Source organism: Mercenaria mercenaria, chromosome 8 (assembly GCF_021730395.1).
Source record: "Mercenaria mercenaria strain notata chromosome 8, MADL_Memer_1, whole genome shotgun sequence".
Taxonomy (NCBI): domain Eukaryota; kingdom Metazoa; phylum Mollusca; class Bivalvia; order Venerida; family Veneridae; genus Mercenaria; species Mercenaria mercenaria.
In genome coordinates this window covers 52295070-52320057 of record NC_069368.1, presented here as the reverse complement: position 1 = coordinate 52320057, position 24988 = coordinate 52295070, and the positions used below count along the sequence as shown (strand labels likewise).

At 36.5% G+C, this 24988-nt stretch overlaps 1 protein-coding gene across 1 annotated transcript in view; it reads right to left on the bottom strand.

Moving 5' to 3' along the window:
- LOC123566340 (E3 ubiquitin-protein ligase trul-1-like) overlaps positions 1-24045 on the bottom strand; it is a 31925-nt gene extending 7880 nt beyond the window's left edge. The window contains exons 1-13 of the mRNA XM_045360321.2: positions 23927-24045; positions 17362-17560; positions 16382-16444; positions 14996-15055; positions 14065-14108; positions 12917-13013; positions 11835-11943; positions 9453-9563; positions 8238-8333; positions 6012-6138; positions 3569-3710; positions 1451-1486; positions 857-899 (exon numbers count right to left, since the gene is read on the bottom strand). Of these exons, the coding sequence (XP_045216256.2) occupies positions 857-899; positions 1451-1486; positions 3569-3710; positions 6012-6138; positions 8238-8333; positions 9453-9563; positions 11835-11943; positions 12917-13013; positions 14065-14108; positions 14996-15055; positions 16382-16444; positions 17362-17560; positions 23927-23965 (1166 nt within the window). The 5' untranslated portion in view covers positions 23966-24045. The remainder of the gene's footprint in view (positions 1-856; positions 900-1450; positions 1487-3568; positions 3711-6011; positions 6139-8237; positions 8334-9452; positions 9564-11834; positions 11944-12916; positions 13014-14064; positions 14109-14995; positions 15056-16381; positions 16445-17361; positions 17561-23926) is intronic.
- Between the last annotated feature and the right edge of the window lie 943 nt (positions 24046-24988).

Below are 24988 nucleotides of genomic sequence, written 5' to 3'. Positions count from 1 at the left end.
CCTTATTAGTAATCATTTTTTTACAAAAAAGAAAAAAAAAAAAATTAAAAAAATAAGCCCGCCCGCTTAGCTCAGTAGGTAAGAGCGTTGGTCTACAGATCGCGGGGTCGTGAGTTCGATCCTTGGGCGGGGCGTATGTTCTCCGTGACTATTTGATAAACGACATTAGGTCTGAAATCATTAGTCCTCCACCTCTGATTTATGTGGGGAAGTTGGCAGTTACTTGCGGAGAACAGGTTTGTACTGGTATAGATTCCAGGAACACTGGTTAGGTTAACTGCCCGCCGTTACATGACTGAAATACTGTTGAAAAACGCGGTTAAACCCAAAACAAAACAAACAAAATACAAAAAAATAATTTCCGAAAAGTCTCCCTTAAAAACAATTTCCAAAAAAAAAAAAAATTCCGACCTACCTACCCTAATTTTTTTGAGCATGTTACTGGAAACAAAGAATTTTTTTTTAGGCCTAATTAACTGAATAGAATTTACAATTGCATTTAGCTGAAACAACCTTATACAGTGAATGCAATGTCAGTAATACCTAGGGATATGTTAGTTCTTACTACTGCATCACAGATCAGCAAGAGACCAGCATAGTCAGCCATCTGAAAATCAAATTACTCAAAACGATCAACAGTATTATTATACCAGGGTCACCAACTCCGCAAACTAACTAATACTTCTTCAGACAAAAGCCTGACATGTAAGGCTTTACACCTGCCAAAGAAATGTGTGGAGTGAGGAGAATCTACTGTATCATTCACTACATGACTTGTATTCTTCTGTAAAACTCATCACCATCGTAACCACAGGTTGCTAGAAATAATCTAGAGGCATATACACAAATTACTTACCAGTTTGGTTGATGCTGCATTATATAAGGTACCACATCATGCCCTAAAATACAAACAGAAATACTAAATACATGTTGTACATTTTAAATACTATTCTGTGGGGACATGAGCTCATGGATGTCAAATTTATAAGCAAAAATAATAGGAAATCTTCATTGTTAAGGATTTAATTTTATGGAAATGATGCAACCACAGAAAATATTTTCTTCTTGTGAATATTAATAATTTTATTGTATTTTACATAAATATTAATAATTTTACAGTATTTTACATGAATTTTAATAATTTTACACTATTTTACATGAATATTAATAAGTTTACAGTATTTTACATGAATATTAATAATTTTACAGTATTTTACATGAATTTTAATCATTCTACAATATTTTACACAAATGTTACAGTGTGATTACAAAGCTGAGAGTCACAAACTACGTTGGTATCTTAATGTGTAATAACTGTCTAGAAGAAGTCAGTGAATCACTTTTGCTTTTACAATTCATTTACAACAACTCAAAAAAATAAAATACTTTCAAAGTTTTTGACTAAGTCTTGAAATGTGCCCCTTTATAATACCTCATTTATTTTACCTACCTGAGTGACAAACTTCCATACATGACCTACATATCCCTGCAGAATAAAGGAAAACAAAATATCAACACAAGAAAATAAAATTACTGAAATGATTTTCTTCCCCATGTAAAAACATAAGATTCTTTCACTGGTTGTGATGCAGATGGGAATTTCTAGCCTCAAGGGTAACTGTTTAGGTGGTAACAAGGCTCTTGCCGAGTTACCGCGTAAACAGGTACAGGCCGAGAGCTGGATATTCCCATCTGCACCTACAACTAGTAAAAGAATCTTTTTCTTGCATACCATTTTCAAGAAATAATAATAAAAATAAAATCAATTGAACAGCTTTCTTTTTAGAACTATTTCTTATAGTAGCGTAATTAAACAAAGTGCGGGAAACTAACGTCTGTAAACATGAAAGACATCATGACGTTTCAAAGACAAATAACAATGTTTAGTTCTAGTTTTGTTTTATCAGTTGCAGCGTAACGTTATGAATTTTTGATAAAATAATGTTTTTTGAATCGAGAAATATGCTATCAGGAACAAATAGGAACTATCTAGGTATTGGATTTTTATTACAATTTTGAAATAAAATATAAATTACTACATAAATCTTCTACATATAAGTAGTTCGTAATATGTCATTTACAGCACGAGAGTTATCTTACACCCCATGGTGTAAGATGGATCTTTCCAGCACCAGGAAAAATATCCTTCTGGTATGCAAGAACTTTAATTCTAACACAAACCACCTTATATTCCTATTAAACAAAAGAGTACTGGAACTGTGTGTTATCATGCAACAAAATCACTATTTCAGCCACGCCATGGGAAAACCAACATAGTGGGTTTGCGACCAGCATGGATCCAGACCAGCATGCACATCCGCGCAGTCTGGTCAGGATCCATGCTGTTCGCTAACAGTTTCTCTAATTTCAATAGACTTTGAAAGCGAACAGCATGGATCCTGACCAGGCTGCGTGGATGCGCAGGCTGGTCTGGATCCATGCTGGTCGCAAAGCCACTATGTTGGTTTTCTCATGGCGCGGCTCATTTGTACATTACAGCTGACATAAAACAGGCAAATATTTGGTGGATGTCATTAAATATGTAGATCATTATTCTTGACATCTTGTTATAATTAAAATACATATCTGTATAACACCAACCTTCTCTTCAATCAAGTCAGATTTTCTCTTCAATAAAGTCAATGTCATAAAGTTAATTCCATTTCATACTGGCTAATATATGAAATTTATTTTTCAGCATAACTGATAAATTTCATCAAAGAAATATACAGTTCTCAAAAATGTAAACAAATCAGAAAATGATCAATTTATAAATATGCATCATTTTTGTTAGTACTGTAGCAGTTCTCGTATCAGGTGGCCTCCGTAGCTCAATTGGTAGAGCGTTGGCATGGTAAGCCAAAGGTCCGAGGTTCAAGTCCCGGTCAAGGCTGCACATTTTTCCTGAGACTGTTGGAGGTTCCACCGAGATGTTCACCCTTGGAGCCCATGCGAGGCGAAGCAGTTTGGCTCGGGTGTGCATCTGAATTCGTTTAACAGTCTGTGGCAGATATTGGCCATGTCTCGCAATAAGAGGGAAGGTGTATAGCAGTTCTTGTATCGGGTGGCCTCAGTAGCTCAATTGGAAGAGCGTTGGCATGGTAAACGGAAGGTCCGAGGTTCGAGGCTGCACATTTTTCCTGAGACTGTTACCGTACAATGGTAACAGACAAATTAAGCATTTTATCATTCGCTCATGTTTTTTGCATGCATTTTTTTCATAAAATGGCTATTTTATGGGAACGTGTATTTGTAGAATATAAAATGAATGGGAATTTTACTTGTCTGTTGGTCTTTAATTTTGTGTATTGGATCAACCACAAAAATTCCCACACAAATTTGTTTGCTTCGGGTTAAACGCCATTTTTCAACAATATTTCGGTTATATAAGTGCGGGCAGTAAACCTAACCAATGTTCCTGGATTCTGTAATGGTACAAACCAGTTCTCTGCAAGTAACTGCCAACTTCCTAACATGATCAAACGTGGAGGACAAATGATTTCAGACACAATGTCTCCCAAACAAATGTTACTGATTTTACAGTACATGTAATAATTAAATAACTTACATTTAAATGAGCAATTATTACATGAGAAGTAGTCTACCCGTTGACTTGTATCACCTTTCTTGAATACCTCAACAAAACATTTCTTTGGTAGATCACTTTCCAACTTCACTGTTCCATATATCAGTATCACACTTCCTGGTTTCTATAAATATAAAACATTAAAACAATGTGAAACAAATGTTTCATTAACTAGAATATAAAGTTATTTTACATAAATTATCCAGTAATTCTTGTCAGATTTTACTGTGTCTTCAAATCCATTTTGTCAGTCATAATCATAAACATTACCCTAGAACCCTAGATATTTATACCTCAACAGTTTTGAATTTGAAAAATGGTGGAGTCTTTAGATGTCATTTAGGGGTTATTTTCAGCAGCTAGTTGACATGAACAATGGACCCCCACCTCCTGACATAGTATCCCCTGCTGAATTTTTTACAAAGGAAGTCAAAATCAGCCCTTCGATTTTGTAAATAAAAACCTTAAAATTTGACAATGAGCAAGATGAATTGAAAAATAATCATTTAAAGGTGATAATTATAAATTTCTGAACAAAATAAATTAAAATTTCATATGGAGGCTTCGTCCCCGCAGGTCAAACTTTTCAAGGAAGATTTTGTTCGTATTCCAGTGGAAACTTTCAAGGTATTAAATTCTAGGGTTGATTTCTGGAATTATTATAATTTTTATACCAGTATTAACAAATCTTCAAGTTTCTGCGAATAAGTAGATCTGGTGCCACATCATGACAAGTTTTAAACTGCTCAGCCAACAGGTAACAAGTATGATTCACAATACAATGACTAGATAACCAAATTTTCTTTCTACTGATTGGGTATGATTGTAATTGGTTTATTTTATAAATATTTCAGACAAATAACATTTTATTTCAAAGCATTATATCAGTATTCAAGATCCCATCTGTCAGCAGCAACATTGCTATGATAAGAAACTCGTACCCCCACCTTCCTGCCCTCCTGCTCCTGTCATTCCCCACCTTCCTTCCCCACATGCTCCCTCCTGCTCCTGCCATTCCCCACCTTCCTGCCCTCTTGCTCCTGCTATTCCTGAACTTCCTGCCCTCCTGCTCCTGTCATTCCCCACCTTCCTTCCCCCCTGCTCCTGCCATTCCCCACCTTCCTGCCCTCTTGCTCCTGCCATTCCCCAACTTCCTGCCCTCTTGCTCCTGCCATTCCCCACCTTCCTGCCTTCCTGCTCCTGCCATTCCCTACCTTCCTGCCCTCTTGCTCCTGCCATTTCCACCTTCCTGCCCTCCTGCTCCTGCCATTCCCCACCTTCCTGCCCTCCTGCTCCTGTTATTCCCCAACTTCCTGCTCTCCTACTCCTGCCATTCCCCACCTTCCTGCCCTCCTCCTCCTGCTATTCCCCACCTTCCTGCCCTCCTGCTCCTGCCATTCCCCACCTTCCTGCCCTCCTGCTCCTGCTATTCCCCACCTTCCTGCCCTCCTGCTCCTGCCATTCCCCACCTTCCTGCCCTCCTGCTCCTGCTATTCCCCACCTTCCTGCCCTCCTGCTCCTGCCATTCCCCACCTTCCTGCCCCCCTGCTCCTGCTATTCCCCACCTTCCTGCCCTCCTGCTCCTGCCATTCCCCAACTTCCTGCCCTCCTGCTCCTGCTATTCCCCACTTTCCTGCCCTCCTGCTCCTGCCTTTCCCACCTTCTGCCCTCCTGCTCTGCTATTCCCACCTTCCTGCTCTCCTGCTCCTGCCATTCCCCACCTTCCTGCCCCCTGCTCCTGCTATTCCCCACCTTCCTGCCCTCCTGCCATTCCCCACCTTCCTGCCCTCTTGCTCCTGCCATTCCCCAACTTCCTGCCCTCTTGCTCCTGCCATCCCCCACCTTCCTGCCCTCCTGCTCCTGCTATTCCCCACCTTCCTGCCCTCCTACTCCTGCCATTCCCCACCTTCCTGCCCTCCTGCTCCTGCTATTCCCCACCGTCCTGCCCTCCTGCTCCTGCCATTCCCCACCTTCCTGCCCTCCTGCTCCTGCTATTGCCCATCTTCCTGCTCTCCTGCTCCTGCCATTCCCCACCTTCCTGCCCTCCTGCTCCTGCCATTCCCTACCTTCCTGCCCTCCTGTTCCTGCCATTCCCCACCTTCCTGCCCTCCTGCTCCTGCCATTCCCCACCTTCCTGCCCTCCTGCTCCTGCTATTCCCCACCTTCCTGCCCTCCTGCTCCTGCCATTCCCCACCTTCCTGCCCTCCTGCTCCTGCTATTCCCCACCTTCCTGCTCCTGCCATTCCCCACCTTCCTGCCCTCCTGCTCCTGCCATCTCCCACTTTCTTAAAGGCGAGTAAAGTAAAAAAAAAATACCACCCATGACCCTGGTACATATTTAATACAATACATTAAAAGAAAGATTTACAAACTCATTTTTCTAAACTGGAAATACTAAAATAAATTTTAAGGCAGTATAACATACCATTGCATATTGTAGGCCCAGCATACATCCTTCAGTTATCACCTGTACATCTTGTATTAGTACACCTGTGGTGAGATAGTCATTTACAATCTTCTCCATCTCACATTCACTACATTTTGCAAATGGCCTACATGAAAACAAAAAAACAATGCACGCTGCAAAAAGCTTTTCTGGAAAGTAAATAAGTGTATGTTTCTTTTGTTTGTTTTAAGGCACACCAACAAAAATTAGGTCAATGACAATTTTTTTCCAGCTTTTCATGGTGCATGAAAAGCCGAGCCTCCTCGCAGGGCATTATTCCAGGCATGGGTGGGCACCTGGATAGAACAACAGATTTTTCCAAACAAGCTGGGTTGCTTTTTTTATACAAAAATATTCTAAATCCATTGCAGGGTATCCAACCAGCCAGGGTGGGGGAGGGTGGTGGGGGTGTTGGTGAGGCAGAGCAAGTGACCTGAAGTATGCAACCTTGACAACTTGGCCATGGAGGCCACTGCAAAAATGTGTATGATTTATAAAAACAGGTATTTATGCTGCAGTAAAGCATGATCTTTAATACCATAATATGGAATTCTGTTCACAATATCTCTTTCAAAACTACTTTAAATTATTCATTATTCAGGATTACTTTATTTTAGCCAATATTCCTGAGTATCGTCAATCTTGAATTTGAATATTTTGTGAAAAATCTGACAAAAACACCATCTATCTCAGGGCATTTCAGGTTTTATTTCTAAACCATTAAGAGTTCAAAATACAACAAATCCAAGCAAATGTACAACAAGAGGGCCATGAAGGCCCTGTATCGCTCACCTGACCTATTGACCTAAAGATCATCAAGATAGTTTCATCAAGATATGGTCATAAATGCGGCCTCTAAAGTGTTAACTAGCTTTTCTTTTGATCTGACCCAGTGATCTAGTTTTTGACCCCACATGACCCAGATTCAAACTTGGCCTAAAGATCATCAAGATTTACATTCTGACTCAGTTTCATGACGATACAGTCATAAATGTGGCCTCTAAAGTTTTAACAAGCTTTTCCTTTGATTTGACCCGGTGACCTAGCTTTTGATCCCACCTGACCCAGATTTGATCTTGACCTATACATCATCAAGATTAACATTCTGACTGAGTTTAATTAAAATATGGTCATAAAAGTGGCCTCTAGAGTGGTAACTAGCCTTTCCTTTGATCTGACCTTGTGACCTAGTTTTTGATCCTACATGACCCATATTCAAACTGGACTTAGAGATCATCATGAGTAACATTCTGACCAAGATTCATGAAGATGCAGTCATGAATGTGGCCTCTACAGTGTTAACAAGCTTTTCCTTTGATTTGATCTGGTGACCTTGTTTTTGACCCCAGATGACCCAAAATCGAAATCGTGCAAGATTTTATTAAGGGTAACATTCGGACCAAGTTTCATTAAGATTGGGCCAAAATTGTGACCTCTAGAGTGTTAACAAGCTTTTCCTTTGATTTGACCCGGTGACCTAGTTTTTGACCCCAGATGACCCAATATTGAACTTGCCCAAGATTTTACTGAGGGTAACATTCTGACCAAGTTTTATTAGGATTGGGCCAAAATTTTGACTTCTAGAGTGTTAACAAGCTTTTCCTTTGATTTGACCTGGTGACCTAGTTTTTGACCCCAGAAAACCCAATATCAAATTCATCCAAGATTTTATTGAGGTTAACATTCTGACCAAGATTCATTAAGACTGGGCCAAAATCGTGACCTCTAGAGTGTTAACAAGCTTTTCATTTGATTTGACCTGGTGACCTAGCTTTTGACCCCAGATGACCCAATATCGAACTTATCCAAGATTTTATTGAGGGTAACATTCTGACCAAGTTTCATTAAGATTAGGCCAAAATTGTGACCTCTAGAGTGTTAACAGTCAAATTGTTGACGACAACGGACGACTGACAACGGAAGGACGACGGACGACAACGGACTACGGACATAGGGCGATCACAAAAGCTCACCTTGAGCACTTTGTGCTCAGGTGAGCTAAAAATAAGTCTCTCATAGATTACAAGTGTTTTACAGTAGCTTTAAAGTCATTTTCTATATTCCACTGAGCACTCTTTTTCAAAGTTGACACTACTGTTAACTTACAGACCCTAAACCCAGTATCTACATTATAGTAAACATGTTGAGCAGTCTAACATATCTTGAAAACAATGAAACCTTGTGAGGTATAATGTATAAAATTACCCAAATAAGAACATTCTCACATCTTGCTGCCATTCATGTACTGGATTGTGTTTCTTTATCATGGCTGATTCAACATTGTCTCGTACCTGCTTCAAGCTGTGAAAACAAGTACATTTTTATTAAGTGCATAAATGTCCTTCATAAAAAAGTTACAAAACAGATAACATTTAAGTATTGTCAGGACATTTCTAGGGTTCTTAGAAACTTACCTATCTTTTTACATACAGTGAAAATAATTTGAGTTATTTTGGTTCATAACTTACCAAAGGAGGCCTTATTGAGAGATTTGATCTGATGTCACAGTTGTTGTTTTTTAAGAGCCTGAGAAACAGGCACTCAAGAGTTCTAACCGCACTAACATGTTCAAGATGTTGTGACCAGGTTATAAGATTACATATTTGTTTGCTTGTTTGCATAAGACAGGGTTTGGAAACAGTTGTCCTTCATAAATGAACTATAAATAGCACAGACAAATAGATTTTTTTGGGTATTTCTGGAAACGATGCATAACAAACGTCACAAACTGATACAACATTTGGTGTACGAACTTCAGTCAATATTTTTCTTAAGGAATGTAGCCTGATAAAAGTCTTAGCAGACCGAAACCAGTAGATCAAATAATAGTCTATTAACTATCCCAGTGTTCAACGTGTTGTTCCCCCCTCACTTGTTTTTTTATTGATGCATAGACATGATAACAAAATCTGACTAGTTTTTCTAATGTCACTTTTTTTATTTAAGTGCCCCTATTTTAGACATGGTATTTCCTTAGGGAAGACAGGAGTATCTATCCCCAGCACAATATTGAATAATTTTAACTCTCACCTCTATACAGTCAAGAATATAGTTTTACTAAGAATCAATGTTTCTTATATCAGTATACAATAAAATGTGGAAGCTGTTTATTAAGAAGTTTAACCCTTGGCCTGCTTGCGGTAAGTGATTTTGCCTTTGCGATCAGTGCAAACCAAGATCAGCCTGCACGAATGTGCGGGCTGATCATGGTCTGCACTATTAGTATTTGTTATTCAGTCAGTAAATTTTCAATGAACACCCCTTTAAATAATAAATGATGCCGCCCAAATCGAATGATGGACTAGTCCATTTTAGAAATTTAGCAGGGTAAGGGTTAAGCTTTTCTCATCATAATATTGTGTTACATCAGAAAAGAATTTTCTAGTTCTTTTTTCTGCTTTTGGAAAAAAAGGAAAATACCTGTCAGTTGGATCGAAGACAATGTCTGGTATTTGAATATTTTTACTGGCCAATATCACAGTAGCTTTTACAGGTAGTACATCAAGACTTGGAATGTGGCTTGACAGATACCTGAAATTATAAAAATGAAAAATTTTACGTTTTTTTTCTACTATGCTTGTAATATACAATTCATCAATGCACTTCAGTAAAAAATGTAGACATACTCTGAAACATGCAAATTTTGTGTTAGTTAGAACTTTTTTGTCAAGATATAAAGTTAAAACTCGGTATCTCAAATTCTAAGGGATCAAGCCTATTACTTTGAGATTACCGAATTTAGACTTTATTATATTCTGTGCACGTGTTTTCCACACGGGACTTGAAAATGCCTTCGAGATAGCCGTAATTTTGAGATTAGCGAGTTCGAGATATGAAGTTTCAACTAGAGTGATGGAACCTATGCTCACGGTATTTTGTACATATATTATCTTTTTTGAGAAACAAGAAAAAAATATTATTTCGTTTTGCCTATACAAAAATATAAAGTTATCCTCCTATTATCGAAACATATTATTGATGTGCGTCATCACGTGACTTAGTCGTCTCGTGAGCTATCGACACAGCATACGTGAAAAGGTGAAAATTCGCCCTGAAGGGAACCTATGCTGGCGGTATGTTATATCTGTTAAACTAATGGCGAAAAAAGAATTCAGCAGGCTAAAAATGAACAAACAAGCATATGCGAATATAATATTTAGAACATTACTCATGTATTAAGTGAAAAACAAAAGAAATGAGGATAAAATTTAGTATGTGCTTCTATGTGTATATTTCCCTTACAGAAATGGAGTCACTATTAGAACAAAGCTTAAAAACGTATAATAATGTTATATAAAAACAGAATGTTCAAGTATTAATGATTCAAACAATGGCCGTGAATAACTCACTAATGTTTCCGACACTTCTTTTGTGTGCAGTAAAATTACTCCTCCCTACATCTCAGAAAGAGCCATTTGGACTTTGTCAAAATACTAAGATCAACATCAATCTTTTCATGGTTCGACAGGCACTCGTAGTGTAGCCAGGCGTCACATTCATCACATCTTGCTCTTAAATGTATTTTACATCTGACTGTAATGCACTATTTCTAAAAACCTAACTTTAGTTGGGTTATTTTGACATATTTGTCTGAGATTTGTGCGACGGATACAGATTGCGTAAAATGTATCGGCTGCTGTATACGTCACGTGAGCGGCACGTGCGGCTATCGCTACGTTTTTTGTAAAGGCATTTCACCACTGGTCGGTGTTGAACAGAGCATGATGAAATATTTTTATCTGTGCTTCTGCAGAGAGCGTATTCATCGAAATACCGCGAGCATAGGAATACCGCGAGCATAGGTTCCACCACTCTATAATTTATTCACTACAACTATAAACATTACTGCAAAGTTTCAGCAGTAAAGGTCCATTTTATTCTTGGCTTTTTTCAGTAAGTCTAAATTTTAGACTAAAAACTGTAATGAAAACAAGCACTGATCTAACTTAGCTTTGTAAAATTGCTGATGTGCAAACTTCACTTATGATTAAGTTTGTTTTCATCAGTATTGCATTTATGCAACGGCAGTCAATCATCTGGAAGACATTTTTATTGGCAAATATAGAAGCAGCTTCAACAGGTATCAAACACATGAAATAAAAATATTGCTTGTTTGCCTTCCCATAACCTACCCATAAAAAGTAACCTAAACAAAAATATTAATCAATATTATTTTAAGGATAAGTTCAAGAAGACTCCTGTATTACTAAACCTACATTAACTTTGTCTTTACTAAAGTACTTTTTGATGAAAGTTTCTATACATTTATAATTCATATTATATAGCTCTGTACCACTGGAAATTATAGTTGAACTTCTCATTGTCTGAAACAACTGTTTATATGGTGATGATCTATTTATGTTTCAGTAATCTACTGAAATGAATGAAATTAAAGCAGTTAATCTTTCAGCCACAATACACCAACATAATTAAAATTTGTCACAATGAATTTTTTTCTAGGAATTCCTTGACACACAAAAATAAAAACACAAATAAAAAGCAAGCAGACATTTAATTGTAACAGTATAGAAACATGTAAAGCAAATAGTATATATACTTACTGAATGACTTACTGGCCGATAGTTTTGACAACTGACTGGCAAGTCATTCAATAAGTATTTTATTACACAACATTAGAAACATTAGAAATAATCTTTTACATTTTTTTATTCAAGTTTTTCACTTTAGCCCAGCAAAATTTAGAACATTTTGTTGAACTTTAGGTTGGCCTAAAGCACAAAGTATGGGCCAGCAATGCAGAGTCACTCAATACTTGTTCATATCAACAGAAATAAGTCCTACTTATCATATGTCTCGGCAACCATTTGAGCACATCTATCTAACTCTCTATGTAATTCTTCTTTCTGTCTCTGTAGCGTGATCCTCAGATCCTGAGTCTGCAGGGTCACCTCTGAAACATCAACAATACTTCTACATTTCTCTTATATCATAATGAACACCATTATATATTTTAAACAGATCTGAATCAGGCTGGACAAGGCACAAACTAAATTTTAAATTATTTTTTTAGTCAGTTTTTAAGTAAGTTTTGAGTAAAACAGAATATTGCAGCCTTTATTGTAATGCTGTCAGTAAACAAAGTTCAAATACTAGTACTTGAAATATATGCTTGATCTTTTACAAACTATCAGACCTATATTGTGAATCCTAATGTGGGAAATATTGTGTGAAGTTTCAATCTAATACGTGAAGTTGTTAATTAGCTATTTGCATGCAAAACTTTCGCCAAACTTCTGAAGTCATAACGAAACATAATTTGTATTTAATTCAACAAAAAGATGTCTAACCTGGTAATCTAAGTAGGTTTCATGACTTGGAAACCATGTGTGAAGTTTCAATTCAATACATGCAAAGGATACTGAGATATGAACTGGCACACAAAAAGAACATTAAAGGTCCAATACTAAGGAAAGTGAACATTTTAATTTCTTTTAAAAAGCACAGAAACTATTTCATTTATTGGAAAATGAAAGTTGGTACATAGAAATTCGAAATAAATCGCAGTATATGTACAATTATTTTTCTATGAAGTATGAAGAAAGTTAAAAAGACCTGGGGGGTCATTCTGTCGATTCATTGAAATTTCAACATAATACACATACATTTCTTTGAGTTCCAAAGACCTTCTGTAAATTTTGACCTGCCAATCTTCATTATTTAGTGTCTTCTAGAAGTCTATGCATTGGCTATGAAAAAAATTGCCAACTCACTTTCCCTTAGTAATGGACCTTTAAGGATGTCACAAATGCTGATGCCGAGAATGAGGAGTAGAATGACTCTCACTATTCCTCAAATAGTCCAGCTAACAATGATAACTCAGACATATACCGATATTTAAAGAAAAGAATATGCACAAACCAAACCTTGATCAGAAAGGCCATGAGAACTCAGTTCCATGACAGCTTTCTCTGTTGTAGTCTCCAGTACCGTCATCTTCGTCTCAAATGACTTCTTCAATGTCTGTGCAAATATTAAAGCAATCTAGTTACTAGCAATTAAACTCAAACTGATTTTTTTCTCTAATTTATTTCTTTCTCTAACTTCAACTTTTTACAAGGTTTACAAAACTAAATTAAAGCTAGATAAACAGGTCATACTCCTTAAATTGCCACACAAGAGTCTCGATGGACCATTGTTTGCTTGTTTGTTTTCTGGTTTAAAGCCGTTTTTCAACAGTATTTCAGTTATGTTACTGCAGGCAGTTAACCTTACCAGTGTTCCTGGATTCTGTACCAATACAAATCTGTTCTCCGCAAGTAACTGCCAACTTCCTCACATGAATCAGAGGAGGAGAATGAATGATTTCAGACACAATGTCTTTTATCATCAAATTGTCATGAAGAACATATGCACTGCCAGGGATCAAACTCATGACCCCACCATCCATAGATGTGCACTGTCCCTATTAAGTTAAGTGGGCAGGCTAGAGTCTGAACCAGGGTAATATGACTAAGGTTCTGTATTCTATCTTTTTAAAGTCAAAAATAAAAATGCAGTTGTCTGCAGACATACTGCCTACACTGATACTATGCAAATTGAAAACCCTTGAGAATAGGGAAAAGTTTAGTTTTTAAGGGTGTCTAGTTTAGTGGGGTTCAAACATGTTCTTGACAATTACTATGAATATTATCTTAGTTTGGAGTGGCTTCTACATTTCTGGTTCCTGTTTACAAGGACCCCAATGCTCACTAAGAGTAACACAATGGCATACACATGTACGTACTGTCTAAAGGATGTGCAGTAATCTGAACAAAACTGAGTGCAGTAAAATCATTTAATTTCGTGGGCATGAAATTTCGTGGTTTTGGTCAAAATGGCAATTTCGTAGGGATATGAATTTGTGGATTTTAACTTTTGAACATAAAATGAATGGGAATTTTACTTGTTTGTTGGGATTAAATTTCGTGGATTGACTCAACCACGAAATCCACAAAAAGTAGTCCCCCACAAATATTAATGATTTCACAGTAATTGTAAAGTATGCATTTAAGGACATAGAAATCCACAATACCTGAAAGTAATTTTCATGTTCCATCAGACCCTTCTTCAAATGTTCTGCAAATCAAATAAACATACAGGATGGTAAAATTAATCAAAGGTCATTGAACATTGTATTACAAAATGGAGGAAAAATCGTCTTAAACTAATCTAAACATTTTTTTTTCCGAGCTCCCAATTGGGATAACCACATTTATTTTTGTAAGGTATGAACGTTTACAAAACAATAGCCATAAAAGAAGACATTAAAAACCATTTTCTCTTATTGAATTCTTGAAATTATACATGAATATGTCTAATAATTGCCGGTATCCCTGTTCAAGTTTGTATAGAATGGACCAGACCCATCAGAATTCTCATACTTGTCCTAGGCTCTCCAAGGACAATCAACATATTTCTGTGCCCTATTGTATTCTTTGAATGCTATATTTTGGCATCGTTTTGCCATAACAGAAACTTCTTTATAATAATCAGAGAATGCAGAAGTCACACATGGCAAATAAGTAATGGAACTGAAAATGCTGAGTGTCATTATGGGTCCAATAAATTAACACAAAAAATCTATACAGGTATAACAAGCTGTTGAACCCAACAATGCAAACTCATTCCTTAGTTGCAAGTAGCAAACAACTTCACCATTTGAAGAAAAAATGGTTAGATAAATAGTGCTGTAGGCTCTGGTTTACCAGATGCAAAGATCTTTTTTGTAGTGCATATGTCCAAAAGCAGCATCCATCTATGACACTTGCTCAAATAAAATCTTTATCTAAGATAGTTATTATGTAACTGCTATTGCAGATACTTCTGACAGGGGCTATGAATACAATGTTGTTTTGTGGTTAAAAACTGCATCCAGACATATGCTGATAAGTATTTCTAGGCCATGCGTAAATAATTATCACAAAGGCCAAAACAAGTCTTTTTAAAGAAATTAAATGTCTTACCTTTAAGTACAGCTTCTACAGGTGTCATGTTTCTACTGGATCCTCCTTCAGGCATTGCAGCTGAAACATATTTATGTACCGCGGTATTACTGTTGCAACCCAGCTTCTAATTTTAAAAAATATAATATTATAATAAAAGCTTATTATAATTTTTTGTATCTGTTAGTTTATAGTAATTAATTTTAGCTTGATCATGAAGAAAGCTTCAAGCATATTTGAATCACTCTCAAATAACACTGTTGTATGAGAAAGTGTAATCGTGACTACAATGGGACACCAACAAAAGACTTCCAGGTTGAGTTCCAACAACTTTACCACTAGACCACCTTTAATATCTGTTTTCACCTTTGTGAAGTTTCACTTCCAATCATGGATTGACAAAATAAGTGACAGGATTGCAAGCAGCGCTGAAAAATCTTAAATCAGCTACGCTTTTGTTGACACACAAACTCAGTCAGTCAAACATTTCAGTCAATTAACGAATAGCTGCATACAAAATTAATCAAAGTTACCTCACTGGCAAGACTTTTAAAATAAGGGCCTGTGTCCTTTGACAATACTCTGATTCACTGCTGCCAATTAAATAAAGAATGCTCAATGCATGTCAAAGTAATAAACTAGATGACCTCTGAGCCCTGCAGCCCGCTTCCACCCCCCCCCCCCCCCCCCCCCCCCCCCAACACCAGTGTCACCTTGACCTTTAAGATAGTGACCTGGGGATTTACATCTAAATACACTATCTCATTGTGGCAAACATTTCTGGTGACAAAACGATTTCTCTAAGTATGTGAAAGTTACATCCTGGAAAAGCTTTATAAAATTATCTCTGACTCCCATAAGTGTGACCTAAGGGTCTGAAATTTGCACGACACACTCAGATTCACTGAGATAAACATTAATGCAAAATAAAAAAGATTGCTCCATGCAAGCCAAAGTTATTGTCCAAACAAAATCCAAAATCAGATGGAGGCATGCATGCACATGCAAATACATCAAACAGTCATTTTGATGACTATGTCAAGACTTAGTCCACCACAAGCTGGCTAATTGAAAATATAGAGAAATGGTGTAAATAGCCATGGGGCATCTAAGTAGTGTTTTATGCCTGGTCTGGTTACACATTTTGCTCACCCTTAGATGCAGTGCTGAAACTGTTTATGGTACAAGATTGTGTTTACCTAGAATTCTATCACATACTCCAATAAGAATGTCACAGAATAAAACATCATCGTAAAAAATCGAAGAAATTTTCGAAATCAGGCCAGTGGCACAGTTTTTTGGAGCATCAGCTCTGTGTTCTGGGCCAATGGGTTCCAGTTCAGGCAGGGTTGCTAATTATGTTCATCATGTAAAACATAACATTTTACAAAAGACAAATAATCATACCTTCTGTGATAAGGTTCTCAAAGTATTTAGATTCAGCCTTCTCTTTTTCACCTCCTATTGTACCTGCAAAACAACGTGAACACATGTGTACATTCTGGTTCAGAGCATTTTTTTCAAATACTTTACAACACAACCCAAAGTTAAGTGAACATTGCTGTACTATTATGACTTTTTTTAAATTGTTCAATATAATACAACTATATAATTTTACCCGTACTGATTCAAACAGCTGAGATGCAACTCTAATATCATATGTTTTTGCGATGAGTTCAAGTTTATACAAATATATTCCATACTGAACAGGACAATGTTAAATAATCACTGCAAAGAAAAAAATAATCAAAACAGACAGACATGATTACATCTACAAAACATATATAATATGGTTATTATTATAGTTACTCAATCTGAGATGCTGTATTCGGCTCAAGTGGATTTTTGCCAGATCAGATCTCACGAGGCACGCAAGCGCCAAGTGTGATCCAACCTTGCAAAATCCAGAGAGCCTAATACAAAATCTCAGATCTAGCTATTGTTATAATGACTGTTTTATTATATACCTCCACCTTTTTGTTTTATTGTTTTGTTATTTAACAAAATCTTCAATGTTTACCAATGTTAAAATGGAACTTAGTGAAGTTTTTATGTGCACTATTTATAGAACGTTGTCAGGTCATGCAAAATAATTAATAGTCCGGCAACATGTATACAATACAAAAGGTACAATATAGAATTTCTTTCTGCCTGTTCATATTTACTTATGAAATACAAGCTGATTTTTTTTACAGAATTTATATAGGTATATAATAAATAAACATACCAGAATTCAATTTCATACAAATACTATTATTGGTTGATACATCATCCAATATGGAATATATTGTATCCAATACAGACATATGTTGAAAGGTCAATCTGTGAAATTTAAAATCGCTGATTGGATGAGTAAAATAAGTACAGATTCAAAAAACACTACTTACTGATTAAGCTATCAAACTGATGATCCTTTATCAGCTGACTTGTTGTGAGTGGATGATTACAGCATGGACATTTATGTTGTCTGTTCACCCACTCTGAGATACATTTCTCACAGTACCTATGTCCGCATACAGTCATTGTTGAAACTGTTAGATTGCACATACATATTGAACATTGGAAGTAATCATTCAATGGCGCTAGCTGAAGAAAAAAGTGATATATATATATATATATATATAAGTTTGCTTGAACTCGAATAATTCGAACACAACCCTTTGCTCAAACTCATTATTAGGTCCTGCCAAAATCCATAAATTATGTTGTATACTGGTTGGGAACCATTTTCCGGACAGGACCAGTTTCCGGACAAATGTAATATCCGCTTTATTTCGTTGTTATTCATGTAATTGTTTCATCTAGATCATTTAGATATTTGTTCTTCACCTCTACAACAAACCACTATTTTATAAGGCTGTATAATGTTTTGATTTTTGATAATAACTCACCTGCGTTTAAAAAACAACTTTCTGTCTTAACGGGGCATGAAGATAGCATTGCGCATGCGCAGTAGTTCACATATGCCGAGGTATCAAGTGGGGAAGAAATAATCAAACTACATAATGACTGTCTGCTGATAACATGTTCTACTTTTAATTTCACGCTAAAAGTTACGTAAGATGCAGGGCTGTCGATTTTTGTTTTTATTCTATATCTATTGGAACTATCAAGAATTCGTATAAGACGTAATTCGAGTTTTTTTATAGTCAACCTAGGTTTGCTTTCGTAGCTGCTATTGAACGTCGGGTTATTTTTCATGTGCAATTTTGAAGAGATGAATGATAAAGAAATGTGTAGAAATAGTTTAATTACTAATTTTGATATCAAATTAAGAACAAAACACCGTCAAAATATTTGTCCGGATACTGGTTTATCTGACGGGAAAAATAACTTATTTTAGTGACCCCATTTGAGGCCCCATGGAACCCATATTTTACGTCACAACGCGATGCTGATTACAACATCGGATGTGGAAGGAGCTGAAGTTTGTGCAATGTGGGTTTCATTTATGTCAAATATTTTTTTAGGGAATAATGCAGCCGAAATATGAAAATGTGTCCGGAAAATGGTTCCCAACCAGTATATTGTGGCTAAATTTACCTATAACTCGAACAAAATTTGTTGGTCCCATTGATTCAATTGTATAAAATATTTTGCTGAAGCACCTAAGGAAGGCTTGCAATGAAAATTTAGGTGACTACAAAATACAATATAACAAGAGCGCCGCCAAGCGGGGCAATATACGCCCGAAGGCTTACATCATAGAATGGGAGCAAAATTGTAAGAACTTGACTGTTGTAGCCCCAAAGGACTGGAACAACAAAAGGAAAACTTCAAAAAACAAATCTAAGTCCACAAAAAAATATTCAACAAAAAAAATATTCAAAGTCTACAAAAAAATCCTTATCAGGTACAAGTATATAAAAATACACCTTAAAATTAGAGGTACCATCCATGTTGTACCACAGAAAAGTGGTCTCGGTTTTTCCCTACGGCCAATAATAAAAAAGTTTTAAAATAAGCTATTTATAGTAACATAAAAGGGAAGTAATTCAAAAAAAAATTATTGTAAGTACAAAAATGAGATCTGCCAAATAAAAACAAGAGCACTGCAATGCAGAGCAATATACACAAAGCAAAGTCATATATGACCTTTGACCCTTAAGTGTGACCTTGACCTTGAAGCAAGTCATCCGGAGCATGCGCTCTGCACATTGTTACAATGTGGTGAACATTTCTGCCAAGTTTCTTTGAAATCCTTCCAGCAGTTCAAGAGTTACAGAGCGGACACGAAACAAATTGATATGACTTTTGACCCCTAAGTGTGACCTTGACCTTGAAGCAAGTCATCCCGAACATGTGCTCTGCACGTCGTCTTGGTGTGGTGAACATTTGTGTCAAGTTTCTTTGAAATCCTTCAAGGGGTTCAAGAGTTACAGAGCGGACACGAAACAAACTGATATGACTTTTGACCCCTAAGTGTGACCTTGACCTTGAAGCAAGTCATCCGGAACATGCGCTCTGCACGTCGTCTTGGTGTGGTGAACATTTGTGTCAAGTTTCTTTGAAATCCTTCAAGGGGTTCAAGAGTTACAGAGCGGACACGAAACAAACTGATATGACCTTTGACTCCTAAGTGTGACCTTGACCTTGAAGCGAGACATCCAAAACATGCGCTCTGCACATCGTCTCAGTGTGGTGAACATTTGTGTAAAGTTTCCTTGAAATCCTTCAAGGGGTTCAAGAGTTACAGAGCGGACACAAAATTGCTAACGGACAGACACAAAATTGCTAACGGACAGACGGACACCAGCGTCATAACATAATACGTCCCTTCGGGCGTATAAAAATTACTCTTTCATGAGAAATTAATTAAGCTACAGATGAAAGTGACAGGGAAGATCACTTGCATTGAAATACAATATCCAGCAATCTTTCACATGAAAAAGTTTGCACTTTCTTATATAAAAAAAAAGAGTTCAAAGCAAACAGTTTCGTCTTATCAAGAAGTCATCTGACTGAAATGTTTAAGTAATTATTTGATCTCAACAAGCAATGCTTTTTAAAGGGATACATTAGGGATGTAAAAGAGTTTGCAAAAGTCTAATATTTCAACACCAAATTACAAATGAAAATAAGGTGATGTCTAGCCATCCAGGAACCAGATTGCTAGCTTTCATTCTAATATACTGTCCTGTAACTGGACACCTAGCTGGTTTCTAGGTCACAGTAGGTGTCCACTGTGGTCCAGTAACTGGACAGCAAGACAGTTCCTAAATAGATTAATGGAAATGAATCAGACTAACTCAATAGCACTATCTCCACTACTATTTTCACTTGCACTTATAAAGATACTATTAGACTAAAGTAGGCCATGTCTTAGTAATAATTTAATTTTAGTCCCGTAAGAATAGCCTAACAGGCTATTCCTACGGCTCTCCCATAAGGTCAGAGACCACCAATTCAACAAGAGCTGTCGGAGGACAGCAACGCTCGACTATTCAACAGCCTTGTCGACTGAATGAATACGAAAGTCGAAAAAGGGGCATAATTTAAAAAAAGCAAAATAGGGTTATGGAACCTGCATAGTGCTTATCAGCTCATGACAGTGGACAAGTGTGTGAAGTTTCAATCCATTCCCATTAGAGGGTACTGAGATACCAGCTTACATATAAGAATTTAACCCAAAACTCCTAAGTTTAACCCTTAGCCTGCTGCAGGCGAATTTAACAGCCTTTGCAAACAGCTTGGAACCAGATCAGACGCCGATTAAATCGGCGTCTGATCAGGTTCCAAGCTGTTTGCTACTCTGACAATATTTCTTCCAGTTTTGGAGCAAATTGAATGAACTTTACAATTTTAGCAGACGACATTTCCAGCAGACGACAATTTATCTAGCATGCTAAAGGTTAAAAAGGTGCATAATTTTCTAAAATGCAAAGTTGAGTTATTGACCCTTTGCACTGCATGTCATATCATGACAGTGAACAAGTGTGTGAAGTTTCAATCCTTTCCCATTAGTGGATACTGAGATACCAGCTTACATACAAAACCTTAACCAAAAATTTCTAAGTCGAAAAAGGGGCATAATTTTGTAAAAAAGCAAAATAGAGTTATGGAACCTGCTTTGTGCATGTCAGATCATGACAGTGAACAAGTGTGTGAAGTTTCAATCCATTCCAATTAGTGAGTACTGAGATACCAGCTTACATACAAAACCTTAACCAAAAAATTCTAAGTCGAAAAAGGGGCATAATTTTGTAAAAAAGCAAAATAGAGTTATGGACCTGTGCAGTGTAAGTCAGTTTATCACAGTGAATAAGTGTGTGAAGTTTCAATCCATTCCCACAAGTGGTTACTGAGATACCAGCTTACATACAAAACCTTAACCAAAAATTTCTAAGTCAAAAAAGGGGCATAATTTTGTAAAAAAGCAAAATAGAGTTATGGGACCTGTGCAATGTAAGTCAGTTTATCACAGTGAATAAGTGTGTGAAGTTTCAATCCATTCCCACATGTGGTTGCTGAGATACCAGCTTACATACAAAACTTAACCAAATCGGGACGCGGACGCGGATGCAGACGCCGACGCCGACGCCGACGCATGGGCGAGTCCAATAGCTCTACTATTCTATGAATAGTCGAGCTAAAAAAGGACAGGGAACTTACTGGGAATGAGGTAAGCGTATACCTGGGAATAAGGTAGCATCTGTGCGTTCTGATTGGTCAGTCATGTAAACAAACCCAAGAAGTGATTATTTTTTTCAAAATGGAATATTTTTACTGCATTTACAGTATTTCATTATACATTTTGACAAAATTTGCTACATTTTATGTGTATTGAAAAAAAGTTTCATCAAATGAATTTCTCCCGCCATGACAACGATGTAAACAGGGGGTCATCTCATTCACACGAAAATTACTTAAATAAAGTATCACTATTCATACGTTTTTTTCGTCCGATATTTTGGTGGAACTAAGATAGTTCTTGAAAAAAATGTGATTGGATATACATGTTTCGATATATGGAAGGCCGTACACGCCATAATGTTATAATGAAAGTCTATGGGAAAACAATTGGTGTTCTCTACCCATAAGAGTAGTGAAATAGCACTCAGGTGGCAATTCCTACGGCTCTAAAGACAGTTTTGTATGTCCATCTTGAATTGCATTGTACTGAATTAATTCAAATGGTATATTTTCGGACAAATTGTTTACTTTTCAGTATCACATCGAGATAACAGGAAGTGATTTCGAATATTTGAAAAGGCTAATTCATGTCTATGTGTAACCTTCTTGTCATCGAATGATATATATATATAGATACAGGGCTTTTTCAAGGGGTTTTGGGAAAAAGGCCCCTGGTCATATAGGAAATTTTTAACGCGGTATATTGTCAAATTTGGGAAAATATATTGACAAATCAAGTTAGTTTTTAATTAATATAGATTAGTTTAAATCTTCAGTTTCAAATTTTACTGGTAAACAGTATCCTGGCACAACCAGTTTTCGACTGCTTAACAAGTTTCCTGTCCAGTTTTGTACAAATGCATGTCCAAATCTTTGGTTTATTGTTTCACACTTTATATCAGCATAAGTGCTATAAAAGCATACCATTTAAGTTTCAAGTTTCTTACTGATCAAATCCCTGGCATGATGATTTTGAAAGCCGTCAGTAGGAAGTCATGCTGAAAATTTACAACCTAAATCCGACCACAGGTGGTATTTTCCTTCCAACAAAAAGAAACAGCACTAAACTTCTACTGTAGTTTCATTACACAATCCCAAACTTAGAACACTCACAAATCAAGTCTGGCAACAAACATCAAAATCAACATTGCAGATCAATATACTGTAGGTACACTTGCCTAAATTGGCAGCTAGACTACAGGGGGTAGGGTAAATTAAATGGAAGACAAAAGTTAGTGTATTATCTAAAAAACTATATTATGTGCTTAATAACTCTAGAGAACCAGGGTATCATATCTGCTACATTGATAACTGTCACATATAAAATTGTTTTATATCATTGCTAAGCTTTTGACACTCCGAATATTTCACTACAACAGTCAGGGGTGTAACTGTTTTAAGTTATGTAACCTATTTCAGTTACCTTTTCAAGCATTTTATAACCTGTATTAGTTATAAAATATATGTTAACCCAGGTAAGTTATTCAAAAAAAGTCTTTTTGCTGTTCTCACAAAGTGACCTATACAGTGAAATAAGTAGCAATCTGTGTTTAATCAAATTCTCTTTTAGTCTGATCATGACCTAATAAGCATAATGGGATGCTAAGAGTTTTATAGCTTTAAACCTTTTGCGTAAAACTTTATCAGCCTTGCGTAAAAAAATTTACTGCATAGCTGGAAAGATAAGAATTCAAGGATTCAGGAAATAATTTCATTAGCCACATTCAAAATGAGGAATTGTCACAGGAGGGCTTTGTAATATTTTATGATAACTGAAACAAGTTATGAAGATATAAGCAATAACTCAAATGGGTTATAAACTGTGATAACTTGAGACAGTACACCCCTGACTGTACAATGCAATTCAACTTGATTTCAAGATGGACATACAAAACTGTCTTTAAATAGAGCCGTAGGAATAGCCACCTGCAGGCTATTTCACTATTCTTATGGGATAGGAGAGCCGTAGGAAAAGCCTGTGAGGCTATTCTTACGGGACCGTAGGAATAGCCATTTCCTTAATTTTATTTTTTCAGCCATATGATATATTCACCGATATTACAAGAAATGACTTGATACTGCCAAGTAAAAACGATCCTGTAATTCAAAAAGTCTCCGAAATTCTTCAAAATGCCTCTACACGCCTAATAACATTTAAATTGATGAATAAGTACATATAATTAGTTATAAATAATAAGGATATAATTTATAAACATATCCGAAAACAGGTACACATATCACTTGTCAGATTCTGTGTTAAACAAATTATATGGTACACTAAAATTTTCGTAAATCATAACATGGTAAAATAATACATACAGGTACGAATAAAGGTAAATCACTTTCTGTCCCTTCCATGCTTTCTCTCTATTTTTGGTCAATATTATTTTTGACTACCGTTTTCTATTTTTAGAAATCAGGTATTTCCTAATATAAAAATGATGTCACGCACGGTGGGTTATTAATAAAACCCGGCCTAGCCCGGACCGGCCCAGCCCGGACCGGCCCAAAGAACGGAAATAGATAATCGCTGTTTGTAGTAGAGAAACACATTGGAAAGAACCGGAAACTGTCGCAGGCTTGCTGGATAGCTTCTTTAAAAAATAATTTCACAAGGCCGAGCCCGGGCTCAAACTGACAACTTTGCCGAGGTAGGCGAGATCGTCTATATATTTGACGGGGAACTGTTAACGAAAGTTTAAGACAATGATTTTCGACAGGCGATTGGGTGGGGCACAACGAGACTTCCACACAGGGAGCACCTTACCCGATCATAACAAGATATTTATAAGGGATATGTCTGTGAATTATAGTGATATCTCTGTAACACAAACGTTGTAAAGATATGTCTTTATGCGTCCTTAAGCCAGGTTCAATTTTTTTTTTATCTCATAATTAGGATTTCATTTTACAAGTTTGTATAATCTACTGTTTTAATTAATTTACTATAGAATGTACAAATATAGCTTTTGGACATAGTCTCTTATAATTCTGTATAAAATGACAACATGCTTTGAATGGTTTTATATGGTGTGTAAAAATTACTACAAATTTACCTGTACCCGTTAAGAAGACCTTTCCCGTTTGACGCTTTGCCCGCGTTTCAATTTGAACAACTTCAAACAAAAACAGCAATAGTTTGATATTGTCACAATACAGACGTCACAGTTATTCTTGTAGGCCAATATAAAAATTAGTTACGTGTTTTAATTTATGTGTTGGTTTCTAATCATATTCAACATTTCTACCGAACTAAAATTAAGGCCTATGTTATTTTGAAATTATGAATTAGGTGGGCGGGGTACATGATATTATTTCTGAGGAATTTCGAAGTTATTGTAAAACAAATTTTATTCCAGTGTAACAATACATTAAAACCAT